The sequence below is a fragment of the Oncorhynchus gorbuscha genome, linkage group LG21 (assembly GCF_021184085.1).
Source record: "Oncorhynchus gorbuscha isolate QuinsamMale2020 ecotype Even-year linkage group LG21, OgorEven_v1.0, whole genome shotgun sequence".
Classification (NCBI taxonomy): domain Eukaryota; kingdom Metazoa; phylum Chordata; class Actinopteri; order Salmoniformes; family Salmonidae; genus Oncorhynchus; species Oncorhynchus gorbuscha.
The window spans coordinates 53,518,534-53,532,991 of record NC_060193.1 but is presented as its reverse complement, the minus strand read 5'-3'; the positions used below and the strand labels follow the sequence as shown (position 1 = coordinate 53,532,991).

At 47.3% G+C, this 14,458-nt stretch overlaps 1 protein-coding gene across 1 annotated transcript in view; it reads left to right on the top strand.

Moving 5' to 3' along the window:
• The window catches only part of LOC124008046 (fibronectin type III domain-containing protein 3B-like), a 188,447-nt gene that overhangs the window by 21,053 nt on the left and 152,936 nt on the right, over positions 1-14,458 (top strand). Inside the window, 1 exon segment of the mRNA XM_046318952.1 lies at positions 11,498-11,640. Within this exon segment, the coding sequence (XP_046174908.1) occupies positions 11,527-11,640 (114 nt within the window). The 5' untranslated portion in view covers positions 11,498-11,526.

The following is a 14,458-nucleotide window of genomic DNA, read 5'->3' as shown; positions in this document are numbered from 1 at the left end:
GTGTGTGTGTGGGTTTCCGTGTGTGTGGGTTTCCGTGTGTGTGTGGGTTTCCAGTGTGTGTGGGTTTCCGTGTAGTCTGTGTGGGTTTCCAGTGTGTGTCCAGTTTCCGTGTGTGTGGGTTTCCGTGTGTGTGTGGGTTTCCGTGTGTGTGTGGGTTTCCGTGTGTGTGGGTTTCCGTGTGTGTGGGTTTCCGTGTGTGTGGGTGTCCGTGTGTGTGTGTGTGTCCGTGTGTGTGTGTGTCCGTGTGTGTGTGGGTTTCTGTGTGTGTGTGGGTTTCTGTGTGTGTGTGTGTGGGTTTCCGTGTGTGTGTGGGTTTCCGTGTGTGGGGGGTATCCGTGTGTGTGTGTGTGGGGGGTTCGTGTGTGTGTGTGGGGGTTTCCGTGTGTGTGTGTGTGTGTGTGTGTGTGTGTGGGTTTCCGTGTGTGTGTGTGTGGGTTTCCAGTGTGGGTTTCTGTGTGATGTGTGTGTGGGGGGTTCCGTGTGTGTGTGTGTGGGTTTCCGTGTGTGTGGGTTTCCGTGTGTGTGTGGGTTTCCGTGTTGTGGGTTTCCGTAAACATTGGGTTTCCGTGTGTGTGTGGGTTTCCGTGTGTGTGTGGGGGGTTCCGTGTTGTGTGGGTTTCCGTGTGTGTGGGGGGAGACTGTGTGTGGGTTTCCAGACAGTCTGTGGGGGGGTTGGGTGTGTGGGTTTCCGTGTGTGTGTGGGTTTCCGTGTGTGTGACAAGGTGGTTTCCGTGTGTCTGTGTGGGGGATGACGTGTGTGTGTATGCAGGGTGGTGTTTCCAGGTTCTGAATGACTGTGTTCTCTTTATCTGTGTGTGGGGTTTCCGTGTGTGTGGGTTTCCTTGTGTGGGGGGTCTCGTGTTTGTGTGGGGGTGTTTCCATGTGTGTGTGTGGGGGCGGGGGTTTCCGTGTGTGTGTGTGGGGGGTTCCGTGTGTGTGTGTGGGTTTCCGTGTGTGTGGGTTTCCGTGTGTGTGTGGGTTTCCACAGTGTGTGTGTGTATGGGTTTCCATGTGTGTGTGTTTCCGTGTGTGTGTGGGTTTCCGTGTGTGGGTTTCCTTGTGTGTGTTTGTGTGTGGGTTTCCGTGTGGGTTTCTGTGTGTGTTGGTTTCCGTGTGTGTGTGTGGGTTTCCATGTGTGGGGGGGTTCTGCGTGTGTGGGTTTCTGTGTGTGTGTGTGTGTGGGGGTTTCCGTGTGTGTGTGTGGGTTTCCGTGTGTGTGTGGGGGTTTCCGTGTGTGTGGGGGGTTTCCGTGTGTGTGTGGGGTTTCCGTGTGTGTGTGTGTGTATGGGGGTTTCCGTGTGTGTGGGTTTCCGTGTGTGTGTGTGGGTTTCCGTGTGTGTGGGTTTCCGCGTGTGTGGGGGTTTCCGTGTGTGTGTGGGGGGTGTGTGGGTTTCCGTGTGTGTGTGTGGGTTTCCGTGTGTGTGGGTTTCCGTGTGTGTGTGGGGGGGGGTGTTTCCGTGTGTGTGTGGGGGGGGTGTTTCCGTGTGTGTGTGTGGGGGTGGGGAGGGGTTCCGTGTGTGTGTGTGTGGGTTTCCGTGTGTGTGTGTGGGTTTCCGTGTGGGTTTCCGTGTGTGTGGGGGGTGTTTCCGTGTGTGGGGGGGTGTTTCCGTGTGTGTGTGTGTGTGGGGGGTTTCCGTGTGTGTGTGTGGGTTTCCGTGTGTGTGTGTGTGTGGTTTGTGTGTGGGTTTCCGTGTGTGTGGGTTTCCGTGTGTGTGGGTTTCCGTGTGTATGGGTTTCCATGTGTGTGTGTTTCCGTGTGTGTGTGGGTTTCCGTGTGTGTGGGTTTCCTTGTGTGTGTTTGTGTGTGGGTTTCCGTGTGGGTTTCTGTGTGTGGTTTTCCGTGTGTGTGTGTGGGTTTCTGTGCGTGTGTGTGTGTGTGTGGGTTTCTGTGTGCGTGTGTGTGTTTCCGTGTGTGTGGGTTTCCGTGTGTGTGTGTGTGTGGGTTTCCGTGTGTGTGTGGGTTTCCGTGTGTGGGTTTCCGTGTGGGTTTCTGTGTGTGTGTGTGTGTGTGTGTGTGTGTGGGGGGGTTCCGTGTGTGTGTGTATGTTTGCGTGTGGGTTTCCGTGTGTGTGTGTGTGTGTGTGTGTGTGTGTGTGTGGGGGTTTTCGTGTGTGTGTGTGTGTGTGTGTGGGGGTTTTCACGTGTGTGTGTGTGTGTGTGGGTTTCCGCGTGTGTGTGTGTGGGTTTCCGCGTGTGTGTGTGTGTGGGTTTCCGCGTGTGTGTGTGTGGGTTTCCGCGTGTGTGTGTGTGTGTTTCCGTGTGTGTGTGGGTTTCCGTTGTGGGTTTGTGTGTGTGTGTGTGTGTGTGTGGGTTTCCGTGTGTGCGTGTGTGTGTGTGGGTTTTCCGTGTGTGTGTGGGGGGTTTCCGTGTGTGTGTGGGGGTTTCCGTGTGTGTGTGTGTGTGTGTGTGTGTGTGTGGGGGTTCCGTGTGTGTGTGTGTGGGGGTTCCGTGTGTGTGTGGGTTTCTGTGTGTGTGTGGGGGGGGGGTTCCGTGTGTGTGGGTTTCCGTGTGTGTGTGTGGGTTTCCGTGTGTGTGGGGGGTTCCGTGTGTGTGTGTGTGTGGGGGGGTGTTTCCGTGTGTGTGTGTGGGGGGTGTTTCCGTGTGTGTGTGTGCTTGGGGGGTGTTTCCGTGTGTGTGTGTGCTTGGGGGTTTCCATGTGTGTGTGTGGGTTTCGCGTGTGTGTGTTGGTTTCCGTGTGTCTGTGTGGGTTTCCGTGTGTGTGTGGGTTTCCGTGTGTGTGTGTGGGTTTCCGTGTGTGTGTGTGGGTTTCCGTGTGTGTGTGGGGGGTTTCCGTGTGTGTGTGTGTGTGGGGGGTGTTTCCGTGTGTGTGTGGGGTGGGGGTTCCGTGTGTGTGTGTGGGGGGCTTCCGTGTGTGTGTGTGGGAGGGGGTTTCCGTGTGTGTGTGTGTGTGGGGGGGGGTTCCGTGTGTGTGGGTTTCCGTGAGTGTGTGTGTGTGTGTGGGTTTCCATGTGTGTGTGTTTCCGTGTGTGTGTGGGTTTCCGTGTGTGTGGGTTTCCTTGTGTGTGTGGGTTTCCGTGTGGGTTTCTGTGTGTGGGTTTCCGTGTGGGTGTGTGTGGGTTTCCGTGTGTGTGTGTGGGTTTCCGTGTGTGTGGGGGGGGTTCTGCATGTGTGGGTTTCTGTGTGTGTGTGTGTGTGGGGGGGTTTCTGTGTGTGTGTGGGGGTTTCCGTGTGTGTGGGTTTCCGTGTGTGTGTGTGGGGGTTTCTGTGGGGGTTTCTGTGTGGGTTTCTGTGTGCGTGTGTGAGTTGCCGTGTGCACGTGTGGGTTGCCGTGTGCGTGTGTGGGTTGCCGTGTGTGTGGGTTGCCGTGTGCTTGTATGGGTTTCCGTGTGCGGGTTTCCGTGTGCGTGTGTGGGTTTCCGTGTGCGTGTGTGGGTTTCCGTGTGTGCGTGTGTGGGTTTCCGTGTGTGCGTGTGTGGGTTTCCGTGTGTGCGTGTGTGGGTTTCCGTGTGTGCGTGTGTGGGTTTCCGTGTGTGTGTGGGTTTTCGTGTGTGTGTGTGTGTGGGTTTTCGTGTGTGTGTGTGTGTGTGTGTGTGTGTGGGGGTTTCCGTGTGTGTGTGTGTTTCCGTGTGTGTGTGTGGGTTTCCGTGTGTGTGTGGGTTTCCGTGTGTGTGTGGGGGGCTTCTGTGTGTGTGGGTTTCTGTGTGTGTGTGGGTTTCTGTGTGCGTGTGTGTGTTTCCGTGTTTGTGGGTTTCCGTGTGCGTGTGTGGGTTGCGGTGTGCTTGTGTGGGTTTCCGTGTGCGGGTTTCCGTGTGCGTGTGTGTGTGTGTGGGTTTCCGTGTGCGTGTGTGGGTTGCCGTGTGCTTGTGTGGGTTTCCGTGTGTGGGTTTCCGTTTGCGTGTGTGGGTTTCCGTTTGCGTGTGTGGGTTTCCGTGTGCGTGTGTGGGTTTCCGTGTGCGTGTGTGGGTTTCCGTGTGCGTGTGCGGGTTTACGTCTGCGTGTGTGGGTTTCCATGTGCGTGTGTGGGTTTCCGTGTGTGTGTGTTTCCGTGTGTGTGTGTGGGGGGTTGGGTGTGTGTGTGTGTGTGTGTGTGTGTGTGTGTGTGTGTGTGTGTGTGTGTGTGTGTGTGTGTGTGTGTGAAACGCTGCGTCAGTATAGGGTCATCAGTTTTGCCCAATTCACCCACATTCCTTTTGCAGACAGGTCTCCATCTCGCCTCCTCTCACTCCCGTTGTTTCTCTCTGTTCCTCCTGCTCTCCCTCTGGTGTGTGTGTTAGGGCAGGGCCGTATATCCAATTAATTTGAATGTATGTTTTTGCGTATATTCCAAATAGTTTTTATGTCCGCATGTCACCTTCGCTCCTTCTGTGCTGTGTGGGCCTTCCCATTTACACCAGAGATCTGTATATATTGACCAGATGCTCATGTCTCCCTGACAATGGGAGTCCTTGTTCTAAATTCGTGAACGCAGGCGATAAGCTTAGGTCCAATATATGTCCATAGACACGAATTGTGCTTATTTTGGACAGAGTTTGGCAAGAGTGAAACCTCTCGCTTCGCCTCTTCCTCTCGGTTTACACACACCAAGCCCCTCCCCCTGCCACTCACAACAACAAAGGTGAGAGATCAACTCGCTCATATGGACACGGAAACGCATCGAGACATTATTTTACTGTAATAGAGGAGAAGTTCACTTTCGGACAATAGCCTTTTTATGTCTAAACTCCTCAAATTGCGTGAAGAGCAGACACTACTAAACGGGAGTATCAATGAACACTGATTCTAGAAAATGTACGCACAGTTTGTCGCATGCGGCATTGCAGTACCAGGTTCTGCTAGCAGCGTTTTAGCCAAAGAGAAACACTAGCTGTCTAGTCTGTGTTTTATAAATGTGCAATACGCATTAACTTCTTGATGCACCCATCCCGTTACCGGGATCATTTTCGTCAACATCCGCTGAATTGCAGAGCGCCAAATTCAAATTAAATTACTAAAAATATTTAATTTTCATGAAATCACAAGTGCAATATTGCAAAACACAGCTTAGCTTGTTGTTAATCCACCTGGCTTGTCAGATTTCAATAAAGCTTTTCGTTGAAAGCATACCAAGCGTTTATGTAAGGACATCTCTCTCAGTAGACAAAATATTACAAACAGCTAGCAGCCAAGTAGATTGGTCATGAGAGTCAGAAAAGCAATAAAATGAATTGCTTACCTTTGATGATCTTCGGATGTTTGCACTCACAAACTCCCAGTTACACAATAAATGTTCCATTTGGTTGGTGCGTTATGTTCAGAAATCCACAGGCTCGAGCGGTCAAGACCGGGCAGACAAAAATTACAAGTAGTATCCGTAAAGTTAGTAGAAACATGCCAAACGTTTTTTATAATCAATCCTCAGGTTGTTTTTACAATATATAATCAATAGTATTTCAACCGGAACTGTAGCTTCTTTAATAGGAGAGAGAGAGAAAATGTCTGCTCCAAGCTGTTGCGCATGCAAAACGCTTCTGGCACCCAGCCATCCACTGACGTGATGTGATCTTTCTCGCTCATTTTTTAAAATAAAAGCCTGAAACGATGCCTAAAGACTGTTCACACCATGGGGAAGCCATAGGAAAAGGAATCTGGTTGATATCCCTTTAAATGGAGCAAAGGCAGGCTATGGAACAGAGAGCTTTCAGGAAAAATGGCACTTCCGGGTTGGATTTTCCTTCCTTTCAGGTTTTCGCCTGCAATATCAGTTCTGTTATACTCACAGTCAATATTTTGACAGTTTTGGAAGCTTTAGAGTGTTTTCTATCCTAATCTGACAATTACATGCATATTCTAGATTCTGGGCCTGAGAAATAGGCAGTTTCATTTGGGTACATTTTTCATCCAAACATCAAAATACTGCCCCCTACACTCAACAGGTTAAACACAATTATAAAGTATAAGGAATTGTCAACTCGTTCTTATTCTTGGAAATAAGGTAGGCAACTTGATTTCAACATCTGAACAAAGTGGACAGGCTAGCATGCTGGTCAAAGAGTTGGAGACGGACAGAAGGTGTGTTCATAACAATTCAACTGTTCTACCAGATCCAAGTTGGCTCAATTTGAAATATAAAGATTAGCTGGCTACTAACTAGCACGTGGGCTTGTGCTTGAGAGATTGGTGGTGAGACCTGTGTTCCTTTTCTATAATGCCTGTTACAAGAAGTTAGTCGTTATTAGTGAATGCATCCATGCATGGTTGTAGTAAAATGTGTAATAGAAGGGTGGCATTTCCATAGACATATTTGAAAGCCAGTGATTATTGCAAAAAAAAAAAAAGCAGATTCAACTATTTTGATAAAATAATGACATTATTAGTGGGCGTTATGGTTTTGAAAAGCTTAGCCAATGTCACGTTGTATAAGGATCGGAGACAGGCGCAGGAATACGTAATAGTTTTTTTTATTACTCCACCCAAAATACAACGTGTCATGAAAAGGCATGGGGACGAAGCCCAAAACAAAACTGTATATAAAATACACAGGGATGTAACCCAAACAGAAGAGCGAGGATAAACCTCTAAAGATTACACGGGACGAGACCCGTACTAACAATACGCGGGACGAGACCCGTACTAACAATACGCGGGACGAGACCCGTACTAACAATACGCGGGACGAGACCCGTACTAACAATACGCGGGACGAGACCCGTACTAACAATACGCGGGACGAGACCCGTACTAAAAATACGCGTAGCACGAAAGCCGAAACTACTAAGCACAGGTACTCACAAGTAGAGGTCGACCGATTAATCGTCAGGGCCGATTTCAAGTTCGTGACAATCGGTAATCGGCACTTTTGGACGCCGATTATGGTCGATTACATTGCATTCCACGAGGAAACTGTGTGGTAGGCTGACCACCTGTTACGCGAGTGCAGCAAGGAGTCAAGGTAAGTTGCTAGCTGGCATTAAACTTATCTTATAAAAACTATCAATCAATCATAATCACTAGTTAACTACACATGATTGATGACATTACTAGGTTAACTAGCTTGTCCTGCGTTGCATATAATCAATTATTATATTATATTATTTAATCAATGTGGTGCCTGTTAACTTATCATCGAATCACAGCCTACTTCGCCAAATGGGGTATGATTTAACAAAAGTGCATTTGCGAAAAAAGCACAATCGTTGCACGAATGTACATCAATGCCTTTCAATGGCAATGTACATCAATGCCTTTCAATGGCAATGTACATCAATGCCTTTCAATGGCAATGTACATCAATGCCATAAACATCAATGCCTTTCAATGGCAATGTACATCAATGCCTTTCAATGGCAATGTACATCAATGCCTTTCAATGGCAATGTACATCAATGCCATAAACATCAATGCCTTTCAATGGCAATGTACATCAATGCCATAAACATCAATGCCTTTCAATGGCAATGTACATCAATGCCTTTCAATGGCAATGTACATCAATGCCTTTCAATGGCAATGTACATCAATGCCTTTCAATGGCAATGTACATCAATGCCTTTCAATGGCAATGTACATCAATGCCATAAACATCAATGCCTTTCAATGGCAATGTACATCAATGCCATAAACATCAATGCCTTTCAATGGCAATGTACATCAATGCCTTTCAATGGCAATGTACATCAATGCCTTTCAATGGCAATGTACATCAATGCCTTTCAATGGCAATGTACATCAATGCCATAAACATCAATGCCTTTCAATGGCAATGTACATCAATGCCTTTCAATGGCAATGTACATCAATTCCTTTCAATGGCAATGTACATCAATGCCATAAACATCAATGCCTTTCAATGGCAATGTACATCAATGCCTTTCAATGGCAATGTACATCAATGCCTTTCAATGGCAATGTACATCAATGCCTTTCAATGGCAATGTACATCAATGCCATAAACATCAATGCCTTTCAATGGCAATGTACATCAATGCCTTTCAATGGCAATGTACATCAATGCCTTTCAATGGCAATGTACATCAATGCCTTTCAATGGCAATGTACATCAATGCCTTTCAATGGCAATGTACATCAATGGCAATGTACATCAATGCCTTTCAATGGCAATGTACATCAATGCCTTTCAATGGCAATGTACATCAATGGCAATGTACATCAATGGCAATGTACATCAATGCCTTTCAATGGCAATCAATGGCAATGTACATCAATGCCTTTCAATGGCAATGTACATCAATGCCTTTCAATGGCAATGTACATCAATGGCAATGTACATCAATGCCTTTCAATGGCAATGTACATCAATGCCTTTCAATGGCAATGTACATCAATGCCTTTCAATGGCAATGTACATCAATGCCTTTCAATGGCAATGTACATCAATGCCTTTCAATGGCAATGTACATCAATGCCTTTCAATGGCAATGTACATCAATGCCTTTCAATGGCAATGTACATCAATGCCTTTCAATGGCAATGTACATCAATGCCTTTCAATGGCAATGTACATCAATGCCTTTCAATGGCAATGTACATCAATGCCTTTCAATGGCAATGTACATCAATGCCTTTCAATGGCAATGTACATCAATGCCTTTCAATGGCAATGTAAACATCAATCAATGGCAATTTCAATGGCAATGTACATCAATGCCTTTCAATGGCAATGTACATCAATGCCTTTCAATGGCAATGTACATCAATGCCTTTCAATGGCAATGTACATCAATGCCTTTCAATGGCAATGTACATCAATGCCTTTCAATGGCAATGTACATCAATGCCTTTCAATGGCAATGTACATCAATGCCTTTCAATGGCAATGTACATCAATGCCTTTCAATGGCAATGTACATCAATGCCTTTCAATGGCAATGTACATCAATGGCAATGTACATCAATGGCAATGTACATCAATGCCTTTCAATGGCAATGTACATCAATGCCTTTCAATGGCAATGTACATCAATGCCTTTCAATGGCAATCAATGTACATCCTTTCAATGGCAATGTACATCAATGCCTTTCAATGGCAATGTACATCAATGCCTTTCAATGGCAATGTACATCAATGCCTTTCAATGGCAATGTACATCAATGGCAATGTACATCAATGGCAATGTACATCAATGCCTTTCAATGGCAATGTACATCAATGCCTTTCAATGGCAATGTACATCAATGCCTTTCAATGGCAATGTACATCAATGCCTTTCAATGGCAATGTACATCAATGCCTTTCAATGGCAATGTACATCAATGCCTTTCAATGGCAATGTACATCAATGCCTTTCAATGGCAATGTACATCAATGCCTTTCAATGGCAATGTACATCAATGCCTTTCAATGGCAATGTACATCAATGCCTTTCAATGGCAATGTACATCAATGCCTTTCAATGGCAATGTACATCAATGCCTTTCAATGGCAATGTACATCAATGCCTTTCAATGGCAATGTACATCAATGCCTTTCAATGGCAATGTACATCAATGCCTTTCAATGGCAATGTACATCAATGCCAATTTCAATGGCAATGTACATCAATGCCTTTCAATGGCAATGTCAACATCAATGCCTTTCAATGGCAATGTACATCAATGCCTTTCAATACATCAATGCCTTTCAATGGCAATGTACATCAATGCCTTTCAATGGCAATGTACATCAATGCCTTTCAATGGCAATGTACATCAATGCCTTTCAATGGCAATGTACATCAATGCCTTTCAATGGCAATGTACATCAATGCCTTTCAATGGCAATGTACATCAATGCCTTTCAATGGCAATGTACATCAATGCCTTTCAATGGCAATGTACATCAATGCCTTTCAATGGCAATGTACATCAATGCCTTTCAATGGCAATGTACATCAATGCCTTTCAATGGCAATGTACATCAATGCAATGTACTTTCAATGGCAATGTACATCAATGCCTTTCAATGGGTACATCAATGTACATCAATGCCTTTCAATGGCAATGTACATCAATGCCTTTCAATCAATGCCTTTCAATGGCAATGTACATCAATGCCTTTCAATGGCAATGTACATCAATGCCTTTCAATGGCAATGTACATCAATGCCTTTCAATGGCAATGTACATCAATTCCTTTCAATGGCAATGTACATCAATTCCTTTCAATGGCAATGTACATCAATTCCTTTCAATGGCAATGTACATCAATTCCTTTCAATGGCAATGTACATCAATTCCTTTCAATGGCAATGTAAAAAGAAAACATTAAACAAAATCTCGCGATATTAATCGTGAATGGCCCATGAATTTGAAAACATTGAGAGAGGATTTTTAGGCCAGCCCTAGTGTGTCTGTTTGTCTCTGTGTCACTATGTGTGTGTCTCTTTGTCTGTGTGTGTGTGTCTTTGTGAACAGCAGCATTGCTCCTATAGTCATTAGTCAGCAGCTCTTTAGTAGTGATATCACTCAGCAGCCCCCAATTACAACACCTACCTCACCTGCCTCTAGGGAGAGGTGTGTGCATGTGTGTGTAGGGGGGGGGGGTTGTAGTGTAGTGCTGACCTCAGTATCTGGAGTTAAAGTGGTTCTGTGTGTGTGTGTGGGGGGGTGTAGTGTAGTGCTGACCTCAGTATCTGGAGTTAAAGTGGGTCTGTGTGTGGGGGGGTGGGGGTGTAGTGTAGTGCTGACCTCAGTATCTGGAGTTAAAGTGGTCCTGTGTGTGTGTGTGGGGGGGGGGGGGTGTAGTGCAGTGCTGACCTCAGTATCTGGAGTTAAAGTGCTGTGTGGAGTGTGGTGTGTGTGGGGGGGGTGTAGTGTAGTGCTGACCTCAGTATCTGGAGTTAAAGTGGTCCTGTGTGTGTGGGGGGGTGTAGTGCAGTGCTGACCTCAGTATCTGGAGTTAAAGTGTGTGTGTGTGTGTGTGTGTGTATCTGTGTGTGTGTGTGTGTGGGGGGGTGGGGTGGTGGGTGTAGTGTAGTAGTGCTGACCTCAGTATCTGGAGTTAAAGTGGTCCTGTGTGTGTGTGTGTGTGGGGGGTGTAGTGCTGACCTCAGTATCTGGAGTTAAAGTGGTCCTGTGTGTGTGTGTGTGTGTGGGGGGGGGTGTAGTGTAGTGCTGACCTCAGTATCTGGAGTTAAAGTAGTTCTGTGTGTGTGTAGGGGGTGTAGTGTAGTGTAGTGCTGACCTCAGTATCTGGAGATAAATTGGTCCTGTGTGTGTGTATAGGGGGGGGGGGGGGTGTAGTGTAGTGTAGTGCTGACCTCAGTATCTGGAGTTAAAGTGGTCCTGTGTGTGTGTAGGGGTGTGTGTAGTGTAGTGTAGTGCTGACCTCAGTATCTGGAGTTAAAGTGGTCCTGTGTGTGTGTAGGGGGGTGTAGTGCAGGGTAGTGCTGACCTCAGTATCTGGAGTTAAAGTGGTCCTGTGTGTGTGTGTGATCTCATGGGACAGTTTTAAACTCTGTGATGTACAGTTTGCTTCATTGAACATTGTAGGCCAGACCAGCCTGTATGTGTACTCATTTATGTAGTAATGTAGAATTGAACTCTCTCTCTCTCTCTCAAGGTAGGCCAGGCCAGTGTGTGTATCCATGAATGTACGTCACCATGATGATGACCGACCAGCTGATGGACTTAGCTCCGCCTCCGCTGCTGAACGGGGAGCTGCCGCTGATGCAACACATGGTTAATGGAGACGCAGCGCAACAGGTTGGTAACGCACACGCACATTGTACAAATGCCAAACGCAGTTCGGCTAGTGTGAAGGAGGTGTCCCGTTCAAGCCCTTCCCTGAGGGAAATCCTTAAGGAGCGTTTTCATTGTAACACCCAATAAAGAAGGTTCCTACTAGGGATCAAAGAGGACTGTCAGGCAGGCTGGTCAGATGACTATCTGCAGAAAACCCAGACACTGAGATGGGCTGTGTGTGTGTGTGTGTGTGTGTGTGTGTGTGTGTGTGTGTGTGTGTGTGTGTGTGTGTGTGTGTGTGTGTGTGTGTGTGTGTGTGTGTGTGTGTGTGTGTGTGTGTGTGTGTGTGTGTGTGTGTGTGTGTGTGTGTGTGTGTGTGTGTGTGTGTGTGTGTGTGTGTGTGTTGTCTACCTGTAGAGATAAAAGCCATCAGATAACAATTGAAGACAAAACACATGAACAGACAAGACAGTTTGTTCGTGGATGTAGAGCTGTATCACTATAAACCCTGTGGGCGTGTCTCTATGTGATGAGGCTCTCCTCTGTAAACCTGGGTCTCCCGCTAGTGCGCACCATGGTTCCCATAGCAACAGCAGCAGCAGACAATGCAGGAAGTGTGTGTGTCCGTTTGCATGTGAGGGGATAGGCGAGAGAGCAGCTTAACGTCGCTATGGGAAGACGCGGATTGAACAGGAGGGGATATGAACGGGCTGGGAAGAAGACACACCTGTAGCACGTGTAGTGTGTGTTTGCGTGGTTTGTGTGTGTGTGTGTGTGTGTGTGGTGGGTTTGCGGGGTTTGTGTGGTTTGTGTGTGGAGTTGGGTTTGCGGGGTTTGTGTGTGTGTGTTGGGTTTGCGGGGTTTGTGTGTGTGTGTGGTGAGTTTGCGGGGTTTGTGTGTGGGTTTGCGGGGTTTGTGTGTGTGTGGCGGGTTTGTGTGTGTGTGTGTGGTGGGTTTGCGGGGTTTGTGTGTGGTGGGTTTGTGTGTGGAGTTGGGTTTGCGGGGTTTGTGTGTGTGTGTTGGGTTTGCGGGGTTTGTGTGTGTGTGTGGTGAGTTTGCGGGGTTTGTGTGTGGGTTTGCGGGGTTTGTGTGTGTGTGGCGGGTTTGTGTGTGTGTGTGTGGTGGGTTTGCGGGGTTTGTGTGTGTGTGGTGTGTTTGTGGGGTTTGTGTGTGTGCGGGGTTTGTGTGTGTGTGTGGTGCATTTGTGGGGTTTGTGTGTGTGCGTGGTGCGTTTGCGGGGTTTGTGTGTGTGTGTGTGGTGTGTATGCGGGGTTTGTGTGTGTGTGTGGTGTGTATGAATGTGCCATGGCAGGACATGTTTTCCATGTCTACAGCCACAGTCTCAGCAACCTCCACATGGACACCATGACGGTAACATGCTTCACACTCAAACAGCCTGCAAATATATGCAGTTGTCTTGAGTGTTTGAGGCCTGGGAGCTGTCTGTGTGTGTGTGTGTGTGTGTGTGTGTGTGTGTGTGTGTGTGTGTGTGTGTGTGTGTGTGTGTGTGTGTGTGTGTGTGTGTGTGTGTGTGTGTGTGTTGTTTGTCCTGACTGAGTGTGAGTAACGTCTTTGTTTCCTTCTCATGTATGTCTGTGATCGTTGTGTTGTGTCTGAACCGGTCTGTTGTCATTGTGTTGTGTCTGAACCGGTCTGTTATCATTGTGCTGTGTCTGAACCGGTCTGTTATCATTGTGTTGTGTCTGAACCGGTCTGTTATCCTTGTGCTGTGTCTGAACCGGTCTGTTATCATTGTGTTGTGTCTGAACCGGTCTGTGATCGATGTGTGGTGTCTGAACCGGTCTGTGATCGATGTGTTGTGTCTGAACCGGGATGTTATCATTGTGTTGTGTCTGAACCGGTCTGTTATCATTGTGTTGTGTCTGAACCGGTCTGTTATCCTTGTGTTGTGTCTGAACCTGTCTGTTATCCTTGTGTTGTGTCTGAACCGGGATGTTATCATTGTGTTGTGTCTGAACCGGGATGTTATCATTGTGTTGTGTCTGAACCGGTCTGTTATCCTTGTGTTGTGTCTGAACCGGGATGTTATCATTGTGTTGTGTCTGAACCGGGATGTTATCATTGTGTTGGTACACGCAAACCAATGCTTTTAATCAGGGCAAGGTGACCGGAAACATGACTGAATACAAACAGTGTAACTATTCCCTCCGCAAGGCAATCAAACAAGCTAAGCGTCAGTATAGAGACAAAGTAGAATCTCAATTCAACGGCGCAGACACAAGAGGTATGTGGCAGGGTCTACAGTCAATCACGGATTACAAAAAGAAAACCAGCCCCGTCACGGACCAGGATGTCTTGCTCCCAGGCAGACTAAATAACTTTTTTGCCCGCTTTGAGGACAATACAGTGCCACTGACACGGCCTGCAACCAAAACATGCGGCCTCACCTTCACTACAGCCGTGGTGAGTAAAACATTTAAACGTGTCAACCCTCGCAAGGCTGCAGGCCCAGACGGCATCCCCAGCCGCGCCCTCAGAGCATGCGCAGACCAAATGGCTGGTGTGTTTACGGATATATTCAATCAATCCCTATCCCGGTCTGCTGTTCCCACATGCTTCAAGAGGGCCACCATTGTTCCTGTTCCCAAGAAATCTAAGGTAACTGAGCTAAACGACTACCACCCCGTAGCACTCACTTCCGTCATCATGAAGTGCTTTGAGAGACTAGTCAAGGACCATATCACCTCCACCCTACCTGACACCCTAGACCCACTCCAATTTGCTTACCGCCCAAATAAGTCCACAGACGATGCAATCTCAACCACACTGCACACTGCCCTAACCCATCTGGACAAGAGGAATACCTACGTGAGAATGC